The sequence below is a fragment of the Euprymna scolopes genome, chromosome 45, assembly GCF_053919585.1.
Source record: "Euprymna scolopes isolate OS-2025 chromosome 45, ASM5391958v1, whole genome shotgun sequence".
In the NCBI taxonomy this organism is placed as follows: domain Eukaryota; kingdom Metazoa; phylum Mollusca; class Cephalopoda; order Sepiida; family Sepiolidae; genus Euprymna; species Euprymna scolopes.
Window position 1 is genome coordinate 8,542,741 of NC_136526.1, and position 22,382 is coordinate 8,565,122.

General features: G+C 32.9%; 1 protein-coding gene and 1 pseudogene across 5 annotated transcripts in view; both read right to left on the minus strand.

Moving 5' to 3' along the window:
* The window catches only part of LOC145269035 (alkaline phosphatase-like), a 282,423-nt gene that overhangs the window by 146,564 nt on the left and 113,477 nt on the right, over positions 1 to 22,382 (minus strand). For all 5 annotated transcript variants that reach the window (XM_080124634.1, XM_080124631.1, XM_080124632.1 and 2 more), the window contains 2 exons: positions 11,503 to 11,605; positions 2,849 to 2,989 (listed from right to left, as the gene is read on the minus strand). In XM_080124634.1, coding sequence (XP_079980760.1) covers positions 2,849 to 2,989; positions 11,503 to 11,605 — 244 coding nt within the window. The remainder of the gene's footprint in view (positions 1 to 2,848; positions 2,990 to 11,502; positions 11,606 to 22,382) is intronic.
* Positions 40 to 159, minus strand: LOC145270022 (5S ribosomal RNA; annotated as a pseudogene).

Consider the following 22,382-nt stretch of genomic DNA (forward strand, 5'->3'; position numbering starts at 1 on the left):
TTCAGGACGACTGGAAACAATGCCGAGATAAGCGGAAAGCACATACAGCGCCTAGAATTCCCAAATGGTCACCCATCAAGTACTAGCCAGGCTCAACGTTGCTTAACTTCGGTGATCTGTCGGGAACCGGTGTGTCAACGTGATTATGTCGTTATATATATGATGATTGCAACGTCTTGTCAGACGAGTGCCACTCCCTCAGACATTTAAAATCCATGAACCCAAATGCCTGAGGGAGTATCTATACAAATATGATGTTACAGAGTCTTAGCTTTGTACGACAGCTAAGTCTCTCTCTCGGCTAAAAATGTTGAGATCCAGCAACAAGCAAGAGCAAGATAGCCAGCAACGAATTAAACTGCAGACCAGCTTAATGCGGGTAATGGTCTTCCGCTTTATGGTTTTTTTAAATCAGAGATTTGCTTCTCCTAGAAAGGTTGCCTTCACCACGGCTTACGGGAGCCCTCTCCACCCCAATACACATATACACACACACAAATATACACGGTGCTAGTTGGCCGTTGACCCAGAAAAAGAGTTCATTCGCCCTTTGTTATATATATATATATATATATATATATATATATATATATATATATATATATATATATATATATATATACTAGCAGTTCAGCCCGGTTTAGCTTGGGCCTTATATACTGTTCATAAATATTTAGTGCATTTGTATAGATATATTAAAACGTTTAACTCATGTCCAGGTAACATACATCTAAAATTTAAAGTGTTTAGACTCAAAATTGGCGGAGGAGTTTGGTAGAGTCTGAAAAGGTCAACTTTTTCAACTTTGACCTCTTGCATGTCAAATTTACGCGCAAAAACCGATGAAAAAGCTTGCTGCATATCTGAATACCCTTTATGAAAAAATTCGAATATTTAGGCCCAAAATTGGCTGAATACCTTTCTAGAGATCGCAAAGGTAAAATCTTTTGAACTTTGACCCCTTGGAAGCCAAATTTTCGGCCAAAAACCGATTAAAAAGCTTGCCTTATGTCTAAATACACTTTATGTAAATTTTCACATGTTTAGACTAAAAATTGGCTGAGTAATTTGGTAGAGACCGTAGAGGTCATATTTAAAAAATAATTTGACCCCAATTATGACTCATTACCATCTATTGTTATGGGCTCAAATCAAATTAAAAAGTTTGATCCATGTCCAAGTAACCTACATTTAAAATTTCAAGTGTTTAAGGCTAAAATTGACGGAGGAGTTTGATAGAGTTTCAAATGTCAAATCGTTGAACTTTGACCCCTTGACAGCAAAATATCTGGCCGAAACTTTATTATAGAGATTTTCCCCAAATCTCAATCCCTCTTATGTCAAATCTCGAGTCTGTTGACTGAAAATTGACAGAGTAATTTGGTAGGGAAATGTACACACATAGGCACACACAGACAATTTCACTTTATATATATATATATATATATATATATATATATATATATATATATAGACAGACTACTGCATTTAATCACATAAATTAATATGCGAGAGTATATATTTATGCGTAAACTTTAAGTATTACTTCAACAGTGCTCAATACGTAGGTAGAACTAGATATATTACTACTACTACTATATATATATATATATATTTATATATATGTATATATATATGTGTTATATGTTGCAAACTTTGCTTTCGTATAAGCTGTATCATATGTATATATGTATATATATATGTATATATATATGTGTGTGTACATATATATGTGTGTGTGTGTATATATATATATGTGTGTGTGTGTATTTATGTGCGCTTATATATATATATATATATATATATATATATATATATATAATGCTCCCTATCTTGAGTTGAGCATATAAGTGATATACAAACTGCCATTAGCGTATTAAGCGACGCTCTTTCTGTAAACAAATTGAGCGGAGGCATTTGGACGATGTCAAAACATTGTTAAATTCATTACCCACACAGCAGCAGTCGTATAGCGTAATGGTAGAAGCCTTGACTGTCATTTGGGCGGTCGGGTTTCGATACTGGCTAGAGGCAGTTGCCTATCTAGCCGCACTGATGAGCTGCGAAACAGTACTGTATGTGGATGACTATATATATATGTGTGTGTGTGTATGTGTATATATATGTGCATATATATATATATATATATATATATATATATATATATATATATATATATATTTAAAACAATAATCTACGGACATGCATGTTTCGAGGTACCTACCTCTCTTCAGCGTAGCTTGACTGTTTCTAGGAAATGAACCCCGAGGTTCGATTCCGTGCATGTCCGTAGATTACTGTTTTAAAAAAAATAATAAATTAATAATTAAAGAAAAATATTATTTGTTTACGTCCAAATAAAATATGCAATCAAGGCGAAGATACTAGTTAACCGAATTATCGCATAAAAAATTAATATATATGTATATATACATACATACATATATATATATATAATTTTTATTTATTTCGGTTTCGATTCAAGCTAATGAACCCAAATCACATGAATGTATTTTTTTTATTTTTAAAATCGCAGCTATATAACATATAAAAATCGATAGAACATTAACTCTATAATAATATATACGAAATCTGCAAGAATTAAAATATCATATTTAAGCATACTTTACGACCGGGCTTTACTGGGCGTTCGTGCTAGCTTAGATAAATACTTTTGCAGTTTTAACAAAAGAGCTACAATAATATCAGAGCGTCTCCATTTACACAGAACATTTACAGAATACCAACATCAATATATTACATATGAATGAGTCTCCTGTGGAATTTCCACATGTCCCGCTAGTCAATCATGATTTTTTTTTATGGTCGATAACCTACATTTTCTTACCTTCTACAAGCAAAAAGAAACCATTTTTGTTTTTCTGTAAGATCTGAACAGCTTTGACAGCCAACTCTGATAAGGATGGGTCCTTGTTTTTGGCTGTCTCTCTGTTCATTTCGTATTGGAGATGACTCGGTTCAAACAAACCTGTAATAATAATAATAATAATAATAATAATAATAATAATAATATGGAAAAGAATGCCTAAGAAAAAGAAAACACTTAGAAACTAAATTATATAGTAGAAACCTAATAAAATGTATAAATTGTTGAGAGTACCGGATAGACAGTTCCTGGCTGCTGTTCTCGACTGGTAATACAAGAGTCCTAACTCTTTGGTAGCGCTTAGAGCGGCTGCTCCATCAACAGTTGTATAATATCGGGATGTTTGTAGTGCCATGTCGTGCATGGAAAGAGACCCTGCACTCGTCCCCGGTGGGCTATCCTGAGGCCACAACCCTAGTAGATGGAGGGACAGCTGATGATCTGCCTGTGTTGCATGTCTTGTATTCTGCATAACAACTTGCTCAGCATCTCTTAACTAAACTGAAACTCTTAAAAATAAAAATGACAGTACATTAAAAAAATTACGCCAAAACTCAAACAAAAACAATCTGCCTTCTCCCTTGAGGCTCGCATTTCCGAACATCCGCGGGCTTAGAACTAATTTAAATGATGTTGAAGCATTTCTCCTAACAAACACCCCAGATATCTTAGCACTAAGTGAGACTAACCTACACTCCTCCATCCCCTCTAACTACTTTAACATGCCTGGATACCTCCCACTCTGCCGTAAGGACTCTGACAGACATATGCATGGGCTTCGAGTCTATATTCGAAATACCCTTCCCTTGACAAGAGAAATAAAGCTAGAATCTGACGATCAAGACTTTATGTGCTTTAGACTTAACATGCAACATAACATTAGCTACTTTTATTTTCTCAACCGCTCTCCCTCGGCCCAGGACTGTACCCTAATAAACAAAGTCTCTGACAGCATAGATACAACACTTTCCTTTGACACTAGCGCACAAGTTCATGCATTTGGTGACTTCAATGTCCATCACAGTAACTGGCTTGGATTTTCTACTTACACACACGCATCTGGTACGACAAAACGTAACTTCTCTATATCTCATTCCCTATCACAGATGGTTACGTTTCCAACCCGTTTTCCAGTCCAGCAAGAACAACATGCATCACTTCTAGATCTGTTTCTGACCTCAGTTCCTAATGACTGTGTAACGAATGCCCACAGCCCTCTTGGGAACGCCGATCATGCAGTGGTAATGGTTGAAATCGCCCTAAACTCTAGAGACAAAACTGAAGAGCCACTGCTCAAAACAACGAGATATTAAAAAAAGGCTGACTGGAAAGCCACCAGGGACCTCATCAGGGACGCTCCATGGCAAAATATCTTTTCACTTCCTGCTGAACATTGCGCTAATGAGACCACTGAATGGTTCAAAGCGGCAATTGAAGCACATGTTCCCACGCGCAAATTCTTTAGCAAACCCCACTCTCCCCAATGATTCACTTCAACTTGTGCAGCTGCCATAGCGCAAAGGCAGCATACATGCCGCAGATTTAACCGACATAAGTCCAGTTCAAACAGACAGAAGTATATAGAAGCCAGAAATAACCGTAAGAAAGAAATAGCGACAGCTAAGAGGGAATTTACTGAAACCACCCAAAAATGCATTGAAGCAGAGAAATTAGGATCCCGAGACTTTTGGAAAATCTACAACAGTGTAGTAAATAATGGGCAATCAACAACTTGCTTGCCAGACGGTTTGCCTCCAACTCCACACTGGACTCTGCTATTCACCCCTCCCTGACTTTCGTTTGCAGACAGACGCCACACTAGATGATCTGAAAATCACCCCTGCTCAGGTGCATGCTATCATAAGAAAGCTTGACGCTGCAAAAGCATGTTGGCCTGATCTCATCCCGGATGTGCTATTAAAAAGTGCTCTACAAACTTTACAACAAATGCGTTAATGAATCTTGCTTTCCTGCCTGCTGGAAAACTGCTTCTGTAATACCAGTTTTCAAGAATTCTGGCGAAAGAACTGACCCAGTAAATTATCGCCCCATTAGCCTCCTCCCACTTTTCGCCAAAATATTTGAGACCATAATTAACTAAGCTCTAGTCCATCACCTTACAGACGCTAAACTTCTGACTGATCAACAATATGGATTTAGGCAAGCCCGTTCCACAGCAGACATCCTAACTGTAATCTCAGAACGTATATACCAGTCACTGGACAAAGCAGGGGAGGGTAGAGCAGTAGCTCTAGATATATCTAAGGCTTTTGACAGGGTATGGCATGAAGGTCTTAAGAAAATCAGATCATACAGCATCACTGGAAGAATACATAACATAATTAGATCATTCTGGGATAAGAGAAAAATCCAGGTTGACCTTGACGGTCGTACATCTAAACAATATGATATAAATGCAGCAGTGCCTCAGGGGTCTATCCTTGGACCTCTGCTATTCTTAATATTCATAAATGACCTCCCTGACAAAATTGTCTGTGAGATGGGTATGTATGCTGACGACACCACGCTCTATAACAGACATGACAGGAAAACAAATGAACATATATCTAAAGAAATGACAGAAACACTAGAGGATGACCTCCGATCCGTAGTGGAATGGGGACAAAAATGGATGGTCACCTTCAATGTTGCCAAGACTAAACTTGTTTGCTTCAATAACTACAAGAATCCTTCCCTACCACCAATAGCAATGGCCAATGACTCTTTATCTGAAAGTACATCTTTTAAACTCCTCGGCCTAACGTTCACAGGAAACATGAGTTGGGACAATTACATTGAGAACATTGCCAGGGCTGCTGCGAAGAAGGTGGGTTCTCTCTACCGTGGTAGAAAGCTATTAACGCCTGAAAGTATCCTATACCTCTATAAGGCCATCATTCGCCCATGTATGGAGTATTGTTGTCATATTTGGGCTGGTGCATCTGTTACTAGTCTCTCGCTCGTAGACAAGGTTAAAAAGAGAGTCGCCAATCTGATAGGTCCTGAACTGTCAGCTAAACTTCAGCCTCTATCCCATCGACGAAATGTTGCATCCCTCTGCCTGTTATACAAGTACTTTAACGGAGAATGCTCTGACGAACTCCAAACACTTGTGCCCCCACGACGTAAATACCCCCGACAAACCCGACAAGCAGCTAAATCCCACCCCTTCACAGTAGAGATCCCTAGATGCAAGAGAGCCTTCTACTCCAGTAGTTTCTTCCCCAGAACAGCTAGACTTTGGAATTCCCTTCCGGGTCCCTGCTTCCCCGACTGCGCTGACATGCAGAAGTTCAAGTGCAACGTGAACCGACATCTTGCTGCCCAACTTCCTACACAGTACCCCTGATGCTTATGTCCCTGATAGTAGCCCCCTACAACAACGTGGCAATGTGCCTTGTTTGGGGTGAAAATGTAATTAAAAAAATACATTGACAGTATCACCAGTAATATACTATGGACCATTTATAGGTTGGACCAATGAAGAACTGAGGCATCTCAACCAGAAATGTAATGAAATAGTGCAGACGGGATCAAGGGGTCTAACAAAATCAAACTGGTTGACCCGAGCTTAAAACTGAAACAACCTTGACAAGGACAAACGTTGAGTGCATAATGACATATCAGTGACGTAGGGACCCATATCCCTTCTCTTCCCCTATAATATATAGAAACGCACATGGGGCATTTTTAGTCAGTCAGTTAGCCTTCAGTTCGACTTCAGAGTCTGAGAGGCACAGTTGTTAGTTATTCTGAAAAACTTCTCATGGAAGCGGCGAGGGGTAGCGATGCATGGCAGATGAATCGATAGAGAAATTTCCACTCTCCTTCTAAGGATGTGCAGAGAACGAATAAGGTTCTAATTATCCAGAGAAATGAGACTTGCGCTGTTGTTATGAGCTTTTGTTCAGGGGGAGACAACAAGAGATGCAGAGAAAAGACATAAAGGTACGTTCTGTTTCGTTCTTATAAAAAGGGCTGATGCGCCGTAACGTGAACATTTGACGTAATATAAGCAGACAGTCCATCTTTCCCCCGCCCCACAAAATAACAGAAGAACAGAATACCCTGCATAATGCATTATATTGCTGACCGACTCCACGTGCCCATCTACCATATAGACCCAATTAGATAACACCTATCCATATAAAAAACATCTATATAAAAACATTTCTATATAAAAACATCTATATAAAACATCTATATAAAAAACATCCATGTAAACACACACACACACACGCACACACACACACACACACATACATATATATATATATCCATCCTTTTAGCATTTTGCCAATTTTTATCCTCTGATGAGAAGAAAAGTATTTCTTCGAAACTCCGCGAATTAAGGACTATCCACTTATCAAGTGTTTCCTTTTCAGATTAAATGTTTTTAACTCTTTTTCAAATTGTTTTTAACATGTTTTATTAACTGTTTGCTCTAATATACATACACATATATATATATATATATATATATATATATGTGAACATCTATATAAAAACATTTATATAAAAATCTATTTAAACACATAATCTATATAAAAAACATCTATATAAAATATCTATAAAAACATCTCTATAAAAACCCGTTTATATATAAAACATCTATATAAAACACCTGCATAAAAATAATCATATAAAAACTCTATAAAAAAATAATCATATAAAAACTCTATAAAAACATCTGTTTAACAAATCTATGTAAAAACATCTATATAAATACAATACAAATATATATATATTAATATATATATTAATATATCAATATATATATATATATTAATATATCAATATGTATATATTGATATATATATTAATATATATATATTAATATATATATTAATATATATATTAATATATCAATATATATATATATATATTAATATATCAATATGTATATATTGATATATATATTAATATATATATATTACTATATATATATATTGATATATATATATATATATATATATATATATTAATATATATATATATATATATATATATATATAATTATGCAAATATATAAATACAGAGAAGAAGAGACAAAGAATGAGACGAGAACAGAAAAATGGGATAAGAAACTTGGACGATTCATAAAAATCATAAAAGATCGACAAAACATAAGAAAACAGCAAATGCAGACTTTGTGGACAAAGGGAGAAAACAATACACCACATAATTAAACGATTCATAAAAATGCTAAAAGATGAAACTCACGAAAATACTTGAAAATTGCTACGAAAAAAAAAAAGACATTTAAACAGAGAAACTGACTCGCTAATAAGAGCCATCCAAGATAACGCGATTGGAACCAACTATATACAAAACAAAGATCGACAAGGCATAAGAAAATAGCAAATGCAGTCTCTGTGGATAAAGGGAGAAAAACAATTAACCATATAAGTAAACGCAGTAAACTAGCCACCACTCCCACCCAATATAAGAATAGACATGACCAGGTGGGGAAAGCAGTACTCTGCGGACTATGCACCCATATGCTGTTCTTGGCTTTCGGACCGGGATCAAAGTGTAGTATCTCTTCTGCAGATGCTGCCCTTAAGATAATTTGTACCAGTCAATGGAGGGGAAACCCTCTATACAGGGACAATCATTATTTTTGGTAAGCAGAGTGCCCCCTTTTTGCCTACATTTAGGGGAGCTGGTTTTTACCCCACATTAAAAACAGCCTTGTGCTGATTTGCTTTGGTGGGGAAGCAAATAAATACAATATATATAAATATAGGTAAACATCTCTATATATTTTTTAAGCAAATTTATTATGTAAATTCATATCTATATTTTTCTCTACTTATTTCTATATCTAACCCATATTAATTTTCGTATAAATTTTAAATCCAGACCTTTTATTTCATTTTTTTTCAGATTCATCTGCCTTACTTTTAGTGCTAGGTTTATTTATGGTGTCTTTTAAATTCAATAAAAACCCTTCAAAATTTGCTGACGAGCAGACTTTGCTTATTAAAAAACTATATGTAATTATTGTACATAACTTGATGTATACCACAATAAAAAAGCATTGTTTTCCGAAACGATCGTACAGATAATTGATTTTGTTATTGTTCCTTCTTATGAAACGGATTTTTAATTTAATTATAATTTGATTTTTAAATTTTAAATTGTCAATCACATTACTTAATATATATATATATATATATATATATATATATATATATATATATATATATATATATATATATATATATATAAAGACTTATCTACGTAAAAGCCCATCTATATAAACGCCAATTCATACATGTCATCCATAATTAATATTATAAGTAATATATACGAAATATGGACGATAAATGTACTAAGGACGTTAATACTTGAGGATAAATAATTAGAATAAATAAATAATTAATATAAATAAATGATTAGAAAAAATACATAAATGATTAAAATAGATAAATGATTAAAATAAATAAATGATTAAAATAAATAAATAATTAACATTAAAAAAATTAAAAACCACTTGACGATAAACGATGAAAATAAATAAATAATAAAAATAAATAAATGATTAAAAGAAATAATTAAAATAATAAATAATTAAAATAATAAATAATTAAAATAAATAGCTAATTAAACTCAATAAAGAATTAAAATAAATAAATAATTAACATAAATAAATAAATGATAAAAATAAATAAATCATAAAAATGAATAAATGATTAAAAAAATAAATGATTAAAATTAATAAATAATTAAAAATAAAATTAACATAAATAATTAAAATGAAAAATAAATAATTAAAATAAAATAGTTAAAATAAAAAATAACTAAAAAATAACACTTGACGATAACTGTTTGAATAAATAATTAAAATAAATAAATAATATAAATACAAAATAATTAAAAATAAAACTTGATAAATGATTAAAATAAATAAAAAATTAAAGTAAATAATGAAAATAAATAATTAAAAGGAATAAATACTTAAAATAAATAAATACTTAAAATTAATAAATAATTAAAATAATAAATAAATAAAAAATAACACTTGACGATCAATTATTAAAATAAATAAATAAATAATTAAAATAAATAATAAAAAACAAATAAATAATTAAAATAAAAATCTTAAAAACATAACACCTGACGTTAAATTAAAATAAAAAATAATTAAAAAACAGCACTTGACGATAAACGATCAAAATAAATAAATAATTAAAATAAATAATTTAAGAAATAGACAATTGAAATAAATAAATAATTAAAATAAAAAATGATTAAACAATAACACTTGACGATAAACGATTAAAAATAATTAGAATAAATAATTAAATCAAATAAATAATTAAAATAAAAAATGATTAAAAAATAACACTTAACGATAAATAATTAAACATAATTAAAATAAATAATTAAAACAAATAAATAATAAAATAAATAAATGATTAAAATAAATAATTAAAATAAATAAATGATAAAATAAAAAATAAAAAAATAAAGTTAACGATAAATAATTTAAATTAGTAATAAAAATAAATAGTTAAAATAAATAAACAATTAACATAAATAAATAATTAAATTACAAAATGATTAAAAATAACACTTGCCGATAAATAATTAAAAATAAATAAAATAAATAATTAAAACCAATAAATAATTAAAATAAAAAATGAATAAAAAATAACACTTGACAATAAATAATTAAAAATAAATAAAATAAATTATTAAAACAAATACAGAATTAAAATAAGAAATAATTACAAAATAACACTTGACGATTATTAATTAAAATAAATAATTTAAATAAATAATTAAAACAAATAAATAATTAAAATAAATAAATGATTAAAATAAACAATTAAAAAATAACATTTGACAAAAATAATTAAAATATGTAATTAAAAATAGTAATTAAAATAAATAATTAAAATAAATTAATAATTAAAATAAATACTTAAAATCAATAAATGAGTAAAATAAATAATTAAAATAAATAGATGATTAAAATAAAAAGTTTAAAAATAACACTTGACGATAAATAATTAAAATTAGTAATAAAAATAAGTAATTAAAATAAATTAATGATTAAAATCCATAAATGATTTAAAAGTAATAAATAATCAAAATAAATTAATAATTAAAATAAATAAATAATTAAAATAAAAAATAATTACAAAATAACACTTGACGATTACTAATTAAAATGAATAATAAAATGAATAATTAAAACAAATAAATAATTACAATAAATAAATGATTAAAATAAAAAATTAGAAAATAACACTTTACGATAAATAATTAAAATAAATAATTAAAATAAGTAATTAAAATACATAATTAAAATAAATAATTAAAATAAATAATTAAAATAAATTAATAATTAAAATAAATAAATAATTAAAATAAATGAACGATTAAAATAAATAAATAATTAAAATAAATAATTAAAATAGATAATTAAAATAAATAAATGATTAAAATAAATAATTAAAAATAACACTTGAGGATAAATAATTAAAATTAGTAATTAAAATAAGTAATTAATATAAATAAATGATTAAAATAAATAAATAATTAAAATAAATAAATTATTGAAATAAAATTATTTTAAATAAAATAAATAAAAAAATGCTTACCAAACAAATAATCTGTTGTTTTTGGATCGACTTTTTGGAATTCCTCCTGGTTCCACACATATTTTGCCGACCGTTTTTTCGCTTGCTGATTTTTCAACCACGTCTGCGAGACAAAAAAAAATGTCAACGTGTTTATTTTGGTCGATTGAAATTGTAACAAACGAATGTACACTTATTCAATTCTCTTACGCAATAGCAAACACGGGTTTGATCATCTGACCTTAGACGTTGGCTAAGTAGTCAACGACACAGACTGGCAACTTTGGTATAGCGAGTTCGAATCCAATTTATTCCACAAAATAACAAACACGGGTTTCAAATCAATAAAATCTTTAAGCAAATTGCCATTCGCAAACATTTCCATTGTAGTTTTCCAAATGATTTCTATTCTTTTTTTTTTTTTTTTTTTGCTATTCTTGTTTTTACAATCACTCATACATTTATAATTGGAGTTAAAACCGCTCATGATGATAGCAATTTTATTACTGGTGACAATGTGTAGGTTATGTTTACGACCGATTTCGTTTGCCTCCACATCGCATGACCAATCGTCACCAAACTTGATCAAAATATCGAATATGGTATCAGAATCGACTGAAGTTTGGGTATCTAGATAAAATATAAAGACTAAAGTCATGGAAAAAGTGAAAGTTATACTATTGGTGATAATTTTAATTAATAGACATTGGCTAAGTAGTCAACGACACAGACTGGCAACTTTGGTATACCAAGTTCGAATCCAATTTATTCCACAAAATCACTTTCATTTAGAAACATTGGTAATCTTCACGTGCTCCCCCCCACAAGTACCCGACATCTTTCTGGAAAGAATTCTTAATCTAATTTATAAAACTCATTATGTCTGTCTGTCTGTTTCCATATTTTCAAACTTTTTCTCCTCCGAAACTAAAAGTCGCAGATGATTGGTTTTGTTATGGACCGTTCTTTTAGTAGTCTTTAGCCAGTTAAAATAGATTTTAAGGGGTAAAAAAAAAAAAAAAAATTGTTATACACTTTGTACATTCATCTTAGTTTATTTTTAATCAGTTCATATGCGTGTCACGTTGGTACAGTGGTAACGTCACCAGCTTTAAATGCCACAGTTTTGTTGTTGGTTTCGATTCTAGATGATGGCACCTAAATACCTTTTTTTTTTACTTTTGAAATCATGACGCTATAATAATATATACGAAATATGGACAAATTAAAATATCATATTTAAGCGTATTTTATGACCGGAGAAAGCTCTCCCCCCACGCCGCTAGTAGAAAGAATTCTAACTAGAAAGCTATCGCCAACAATGATCATCTGATTTATACGAAATGAATTAGTGATGTTTATAACATAACGAAACAAAACCCACAGCGGCATGGTTAGACACAAGGTCTTTTCTTTTCACTGCAACCTCTCTCCCACAGAAGGGACGTTGCGATCCTGTCGTTTTATCGTTATTTCCATGGGAAGTGCTCGTCTGAGCTGCAATCTCTGCCCCCCCCCCCTCGCAAATCTTTCACGAAAAACACCCGTCTAGCTGTCAGTAATTTTCCCCACTCTTTATCTGTGCCTAAATCAAAACGTAGATTCCATGAACAAAGTTTCTTTCTTAGAAGTGCACGCCTGTGGAACTCTCTTCCATTTTCCTGTTTCCCATCTGACTACAACTTGCATGTCTTCAAGTCCAATATAAACAAATTCCTGATAAACCGCCCCCTTAAGTAAGACACTTTATCAACTCTCCATTACTATTACGATATTATCTTATTGATTACTGTACACGCAATAGCTCTTATCCCCGAATGGCCTCCGGGCCTTGATAAGTGTTGACTTCCTTGTAAAAAAAAATAAATAAATAAAAGACCGAAACATGGGTAGAAATCGACTAATGCAGAGTATACTCACCACCACAGTCCACCCGCTCATCGTATAAGGCATTTATATCCTTTTTACAATTAAACATCTTTTAGGTTTGAGCATTATCCTCTCCTAATATTTGAAATTTTGAAAGCAACCAGCGACAGTGTTGTTCCTCAGGCTAAAAAGTCGATAATGGGCCTTTGTGTTCGTTCGATGTCGCCTGTAGTGTTATTGGCGGTCACCTGGCTCACAGATCAGTGTCTTAACTCGGTAAACACCACTCTGTGTGTACGTTAATGCTTATTGTCTTCCAAAATACCTTGCTTTTCTTACACTAAAGTATGTTAACAAAGAAGCCGGACAAATTAAAATACCATATTTAAGCGTATTTTACGACCGGGCAAAGCCAGGCGACCCTTTCCCAATGAATGCAGCTAGTAGAAAGAATTCTAAATAGAAAGATATCGGGGAAATGAACGCCAACAATGATCATCTGATTTATACGAAATGAATTAGTGATGTTTATAACATAACGCAACAAAACCCACAGCGGCATAGTTGGACACAGGATCAGTTAATAGTGCAAAGTCAACTGCCTCAAAAGAGTGCAATATGGACTAACTGAAGCGCTGAATGTCATAATTCAGTAAGCGCCGTTCCGGCAAAATATCAAGTTGGTATATAATTTTATTCCCCATAGCTTCCTCTAATACGTACAAGAGTAGTTATGTTCGAATTAAGACCGTAACATAGTAGAAATCAACTAATGGACAGTATACTCACCACCACAGTCCACCCACTCATCGGATAAGGTATTTATATCCATTTTACAATGAAACATCTTTTAGGTTTGAGCATTATCCTCTCCTAATGTTTGAAATTTTGAAAGCAACCTGCGACAGTGTTGTTCCTCAGGCTAAAAAGTCGATAATGGACCTTTGTGTACGTTCAGTGTCGCCTGTAGTGTTATTGGCGGTCACCTGGCTCGCAGAATCAGTGTCTTAAATTTGCTGTTTATTATTATTCCTTTTATTCTTTTTATTAATTCATAGTCTATCCAGTGTTTTAACAAGTTAGAAAAGCATTTCATCCAAGGCATGAAAAATGTTAAACAAAATGTTTTTAGCATTTTTAAAAAATAAAGGTACAAGATTCAATTTGAAATTTATTTATCTTCAAAGTGCACTTTTATAAATTTTACAAAGAAATGTATAAAAATTTAATTTAAATTGAATCAGAAAATTACCTTGGATTTATTTTATGTAATGTGCATTTTGTTGCAATTAAAAAAAAAAATCATTGAAAATTTTATATCTATCATTAATTGCTAGATGAAAGATAATGTTTTTAAATTCATATGAATATCTTTCACGGTTCAAATTCTATGGCATTTTTAAAGGCGCTAAACTTTAGCAGCGTTTTTCTCCATTTTTGCTTGTGGCGCTTACTGAGTTATGACTAGAGCTATGGCAAGAGAATTTTCATTGTTTTGACTCTCGGGTATATATCCGACAAAGTTAGACACACTTAATCAATCGAGAACCATATACATCTATATAAAACATATAAGATATTGACGGATATATACTCGAGAGTAAAAACAACGAAAAGAATGCGCTATTATTTTATATATATATATATATATATATATATATATATATATATATATATATATATATATATATATGTGTAAAAAGGTTAAAAAAAGCCGATAATAAGTGGTCTTCCTGGTTCCACACATATTTTTGCCGACCGGTTTTTCGCTTGCTGATATTTCACCCACGTCTGCGAGACAAATAAAAAAAAATGACCCAGAAAATGTGTGTGTGTTTGGCTGTGGAAATAATTATATAATCTCTCATATTCTGAAAATTCTCTCTCTCTCTCTCTTTCTTTCTTTATATATATATATATATATATATATATATATATATATATATATATATATATATATATATATATATATATATATATATATATATATAAAACTACTTAATTTACTCACATAAAATTAATATACGAAAGTATTTACTTCAAAAGTGCTCAATACATAGGTAGAGCTAGTTAGTAAGTTATAAAATGTATATGGCGATTAAGCTACCCATTTATCAAGTTTTTGTCTTTCCAAATTCTCTCAAGTGGTTGAAATCGTTGTATACGTTACGTCTAATTCAGAAGCAAGTTCTCGAACAGTTGTGCGTGAATTGGCTTGGACTAAGGCTCTTAATTGACCGTTGTCAACATCCGATGACCAACCACTACACTCACTATCTTCAAGACTCTTGTCGTCGGCACGAAATTTCTTAAACCACCATTGTGCTGCGCTATCAGTAGTGGTTTCTGGGCCAAACGCTTCGTTGATATCGCGAGCTGTTTCCGCAGCTTTTCGGCCTAGCTTGAATTGAAATAAGAAAATTGTGCGAATTTGCCTTTTTCCACCTTGTATTCAACCGAAAAGAAGACATAATTGTTTTAAAACGATTATTATTTTAGCGATTAGATAGAGCCCCCCCCCCCCCAAAAAAATCAAAACGATATTTAAAATGATATATAAATATCATTAATATACATATAATACTTTGTTTCCACGTAAAAAGTGATTGTATTTTTTTTAATGCAAATAATCTAGTACATACTGTTTTTAGAAGTAATTTTGATTTTTTACTAAAGAGCATCGCTTATCAAGGCCCAACAGCCACTCGAGAATCAGGGTTGATTTATGCCGGGTAGCCTTTTTTTATTTTACATAGAAGTCAACACTTATCAAGGCCAGGAGACCACTTGAGGATAAGGGTTAATGAGTGTGCAGTAGTTAATGGGACAATATTCTACTGATCAGATTGGATTACTTAAGGGGGACGGCTTATCAAGGACTTGTTCCCATTGGACTTGAAGACGACCATATTGTAGTGAGCTGGAAAGCAGGCAAACGGAACACAGTTCCACAGGCGTACAGTTTTAAGAAAGAAACTTTGTTCATGAATCTACGTTTAGGTTTAGGCACAGATAAAGAGTGGAGGAAATTTTTGATAGTAGTTTCAGTTAGACGAGTGTTTTTCGTGAAAGTTTGGCAAGGGGAGGTGGCCATAGAATGAAGCTCAGACGAGCATTTGCCATGAAAATAACGATAAAGCAGAGACAGGCTCCCAACGTCTTTTCAGTGGGAAAGAGGTTGCAGGAAAGAGAAAAGGACACCCCCCCACTAAGCTACGAAGTCTATTTTGAACTCTGTCAAGGCAGGATAAGCGCTTCTAGCAGATCATGCCCAGATGTGGTAACAGTACTCCATCTTTGGACGTACTTAGCTCTTATATGGGTAGAGAATTGTATCAGCAGTAAGATATCTACCGGAGTGGTAGAAGGAGCCTACCATTTTCCCAGCGACCTTGGCAACAGATTTGATGTACGTGTTCCATTTCAGATCAGGAGTAAAGGTCAAAACTAGAAGCTTGTCAAAACATGGAGTCTTCCCAATACGAGAGCCATTCATTTCAATTGATGTCAGACGGGGATCAAAGCGTTGATGATGTAAAGATTATTCAGAAACATTTAAACTGTTCAGTACATATTTTAAAAAGTTTGTGTGGGCAGCTTACGGATCGTGCTGAAATGATTAAGTTATCAAATATCACATGAAGGTTTCTGAATTTTTGAGATGAGAATTGATTATTCGCATTATTTAGATTTATCGTACTACTGTTCTCATCTTGGGAGTTATTTCACAACGTTTCGGCCGATGTAACCTCCAACCTTCTTCAGGTGTATTTTGTCGAACTCTGCAGTGTTTCTGTCGAACGCGAGAATTTGGACGCAAGGATCCGTGTCGCAGTGATTAAAATACTTGAAAAAATCAGCTGTAAAAGATATATCCTACTGAAGGTTGAAGGTTCAATCCTCAGTGTGGGCGTCCGAAAAATACAATTGCTAATTACTTAGCACCTCTATCTACTTATGGCTGATGGAACAAGAGCATGCTACCTCCGTGAAGTAAATTTCGTTCAAATTATCGAGTTCAACAGAAAAATTCCCAAGTTCGACAAGATGCACCTGAGGAAGGCCGGAGATTACATCGACCGAAAGATGTGAAAATAACACTCAAGATGAGAACAGTAGTACAAAATAATATGAACCACATGAAGGGTTGATATGCCGTAATTCGTTGGAACTGGCCATTTTAAGACCAACTGAAGCCGATCTAACTAATGTTTGATTTTTATTTCCGCATAAAAGTGAAAGAACGATATTATTTTCTAATGCCATAACACAAGTTGTAAAGACCGCCCACTTATATATTTAAGCACCGCCCATACAAGTGGGCGGTCTTACCTGCGCCTTCCTACTTTTGTGGGCGGGTTACTTGCATATTTCTACATTAGCGGGCTGTCTATAGGTGTTTCTATACATTAGTGGGCGAAAAGCTACCCGTGTATCTATATATTAATAGGACAACGTGTGTGTTATATGTTTTATGTGCCAAGCTTAAATCCGAGTGACTGTCGTTTAATTGTTATGGACTTTGATTTGTTGTAATAAATAATTTTACCAAGAATTCTTCGTAAGTTTTGGTTTCGGTTTCGATTATAGCTGATGGCGAATTATATCAGCAGTGAGATATCTACCGGAGTGGTAGAAGGATCCATTTTTCCAGCGACCTTGGCAACAGATTTGATGTACGTGTTCCATTTCAGACCAGGTTTCGGTTTCGATTATAGCTGATGGCACTTAAGTCATCTGTTTTTTTTATAAATAATTTTACCAAGAATTCTTCATAAGTTTTGGTTTCGGTTTCATCTAAAGGAAATTATATATATATATATATATATATATATATATATATATATATATATAGTCATCGACATACAATCCTGTTTCGTTGTATCACAACTCATCAGTGCCGTTAGACTAGCACCTCTCCCAAGCCAAGGATTGAACTTAGAACCGTCGTGTTGACAGTCGGTAGTTCTCCCACTCGACCATATATATATATATATATATATATATATATATATATATATATATATATATATATATATATATATATATATATATATATGTGTGTGTGTGTGTGTGTGTATATATATATATATATATATATATATATATATATATATATATATATATATATATGGTAGAGCACTGTCGGAAATGATCTCACCCGCTACTTAATTGGCTGTAAATGCAAATCTCGCTGTTTGTTTGTAAACATAGACACTTGGATTGAGCATTATAAAAGTGGTGAACGAATGTCTGTTTGAAATAGACATTTGTCGGGGTCATTTAAGGGCGCCACTCCCGTAGATCAATGGGTAGAACTACTGGCTATCAACGTGACGGTTCTAGGTTCAATCTCCGGCTAGGAGAGGTGCTACTCTAGCCGCACTGATGAACTGTACTGTATGTTGATGGCTATATATATATATATATATATATATATATATATATATATATATATATATATATATATATATATATATATATATATATATATATAGAGAGAGAGAGAGAGAGAGAGAGAGAGAGAGAAGAGAGCGCCATCAACATACAGTACTGTTTCGTTATATATATATATATATATATATATATATATATATATATATATATATCGTCAAGGATGAGATGAGAGTTCATATAGAAACTTTGTTTTAATTTGAATAAAATAAAATACGCATCAAGTGTGCTTGAAAGCCAAATCACAACGTAATATTATGAAAATAAACAAATATTTTACTTGTTTGAAATTTATCACAAATATATTTCAGAGATATACTCCATCCTCAGTGTGTTGGTTTTTTTCCTTTTTTTTCCTTTTCTTTTTCTTTGGCAAGGAAGAAGAAAAGGAAAAAAAGAAACAAAACAGCACACTTAAGATGGAGTATACCTCTGAAATATATTTACGTTATAAATTTCAAACAAGTAAAATATTTGTTTATTTTCCTTATATTACGTTGTGATTTGGCTTTCAAGTGCACTTGATGCGAATTTTATTTTAATCATAAATTTTGGTTTCCGTTCAAGCTGGTGCACCCAAGTCATATGGATATATTTTTATTTTATTTTTGAAATCGCAACTTTATAATATATAAAAATCGATAGAACATTAACTCTATAATAATATATACGAAATCTGCAAGAATTAAAATATCATATTTAAGCGTACATTACGTCCAGGCTACGCCGGGCCTCCCTGCTAACTTAGATAAATATTTTTGCAGTTTTAACAAAAGAGCTACAATAATATTGGCCAAGATCAAAGTGTAGTATCTGTTCTTCAGATGCTGCACGTCCATTTCTTGTTCTCTTTCGGTGGAGGATCAGTCCTTCACGACTGAGACAATATTTTTTGTACCTTTTCTCCAAGTAAAAAAAACGACCCTGGTGTCTAACTCTGTCCCGTGGGGAGGCATAGTAAATAGGTACAATAATACCAGAGCGTCTCCATTTACGCTGAACATGTGCAGAATGTCAACACCAATATATTTCTGACCCAGACAAAGTATTTCATGGAAAGAATTAAATCAAATTACATTTTATTCTTAACAACATGCTACAACAATACATAAGAAAAAATTGACAAATCAGAATCAAATATTAATTTTGTAGGAAGAAAGCTATTAGTGTCCTGCTGGGTCGAGCTACACGCGTTTTTCTATTTAATGGGTTCCATCAGTATTTTTTTACACTTACATTTTACACCTGCACGAATTCACTCTAGCTATAGTCAACCGGTAATATTTTATTCTATTAAATAGTCTACGAAAACCAAATTTCTATGAATAAAGTTTCCTTTTTTATTTCCTAGAAATGTTTTTTTTTTAATTGTTTTATGATAGCACAAGAAGTGTTAATGTTAAAACGTAAATAATATTTTGAAATAAATAAGTTTCGTATTTCGTTTCATGCTTAGTGGCTTCCGTTTCGTTCCACATTTTAGCGAACCGCTTCCGGCGTCTTAGCTTTGGGAACTGGATTTTTGGACTTAATTATTTGTTTTTTGTTTTTTTAATCTCTTTTCTTTTTACTATGGGGCTAGCACTTCTCAAAGCAATATAAAGATATAAACTATTTGGTGCCGTTTCAAAACCCGCTCCATATTATATATTCCCATTTTGACATTCCGATATCCAACAGTCATTCCACAAAACAGAAAGCGAGTTGAAGTTCTTTCCTAATCTTGGTCTCCTTTGCGACAGAGTGTACAACGTGTTGGTTTCTTGGACAACGCTACAATGGAGTAATAAAAGGAAGTTATGTTCCGCTAGTCTTAACTTTGGATGTCAGATAGGGAAGAATTAGACATAGAAATGCTTCCTTTAATCCCTTATGCCACGCAAAAACTGAAGTTCGGTTCATACCAAATGGTCCAAAAGCAGCCTAATGCCAATCTTGGTCAAATAGTTTGTGATCTTCTCTGAGCATCCTTGGGGCAAACGCCGCAAAAATCTGCAGCACCTTCAGTTCTTTGCGAATAATTTTATGTACAATTCCCAGACTGACACCAAACACGCACTTATTGTCTCTATAGACACGACGGTCCTTATCCATGAAATTCTTTATTTGGCCAATCAACTAGGGTATTCTGACTTCCTTACTTCTCCCACAGTTCTCATCAACCCTCACAGACTGCCTGCCTTTCTTGACTCTCTTATGCTACTCAGAAACTGATGCTCAGTTTATACAAGATGGTCCAAAAGCAGTCTGAAGTATTCCATACGTTTCTGTGGCGTTATATCAAGTTTAAAACATAATTTTATTGCATATCATTCTTCTAAAGTGTCCACCCGTCCAGATTGCATTTTTGAAATTCACCAGCTGTGACAAGTAGGCTTTAGTAAGGTGTATTCCAATTCCTAATGTAGCTGTTTATTTGAACCTGAAATCATAAAAAGGCTTTGAGTAGAAAATGCATATTTTTATGATAGGTGTGCCGCGAAAATTTACAAAAAAACTCTAAGTCTAAGGTCTCTTTGAACAGGGGTTCCTATTTACTTGCTCCTTCACGAGGGAAAAAGTACACACAAGGTCGGTTTTTAATGTGGGGAAAACCCGCTCCTCCAAAAGGGGCACTCTAGATAGGAACAAAAATAAAAATTATCTCGGTCATGAAGGATTTCTCCGCCACTGACCGAGGACAAGAAAGGTGAAGTGTAGCATCAGAAACAGATACTACACTGTGATTTTGGTCGCACAGGGGTGTGTTAGGACAATACTCTGGTACGGCTCATTCTAGTGTCCGTTCCGTTGTCATGGGAACATCCTCCCATGTACAGGGTGGAACGATAAAATTGCCACACAAGAAAAGACGACATGATTCCATTTCCATTTGATGAAAACCGTTTTTTTTGTTGTTGAATTACAACCCAATTTCTTGGCCTTCGGGACAAGATAAAAATGTAGTATCTGTTCTGGCAGATACTGCAAGCAAAGACCATATGTGGGGGCAACTCCACATATAAGACCTTGGTCAATGTAGGGGCAACCCTTCATACCAATTGTCACTATCCAGCTCCCCTACTCCCCGGGGAGTTGGTCCCCATTTCCCCTTCACTCCTCACTTTAAAAATCGGCCATGTGCCTAATTTGCTCGGTGGGGGAGCAAATAAATACCATCTGTTCTTCAGATGCTGCACTTCTATTTCTTGTTCTCTTTTGGTGGAGGAGAAATCCTTCACGACTGAGACAATTTTTATTTTTGTACCTTTTCTCCACGTTAAAAAACGACCCTGGTGTCTAACTCTGTCCCGTGGGGAGGCATAGTAAATAGGTACAACCCATATACTAGTTAGCCAGTTCTGTACAAATCCCAAGAGCTATAGGAGCCTTCTATCATGTCTGAAAGTGACACAATATTCAACGAGTAAGATCGGAGATGCGCCGTTGTACAACCCATGCTCTCTACCGACCCAAGTTATGACAACAGGAATATTGCCAGTGCCCTCAAAATGCAAATCCGGACGGTTCAACGCCCGAGGGCACAGCTAAACGAAGTTTCCGGACACGGTTATGGTCTTTGGTGTGGTTTCAAGTGG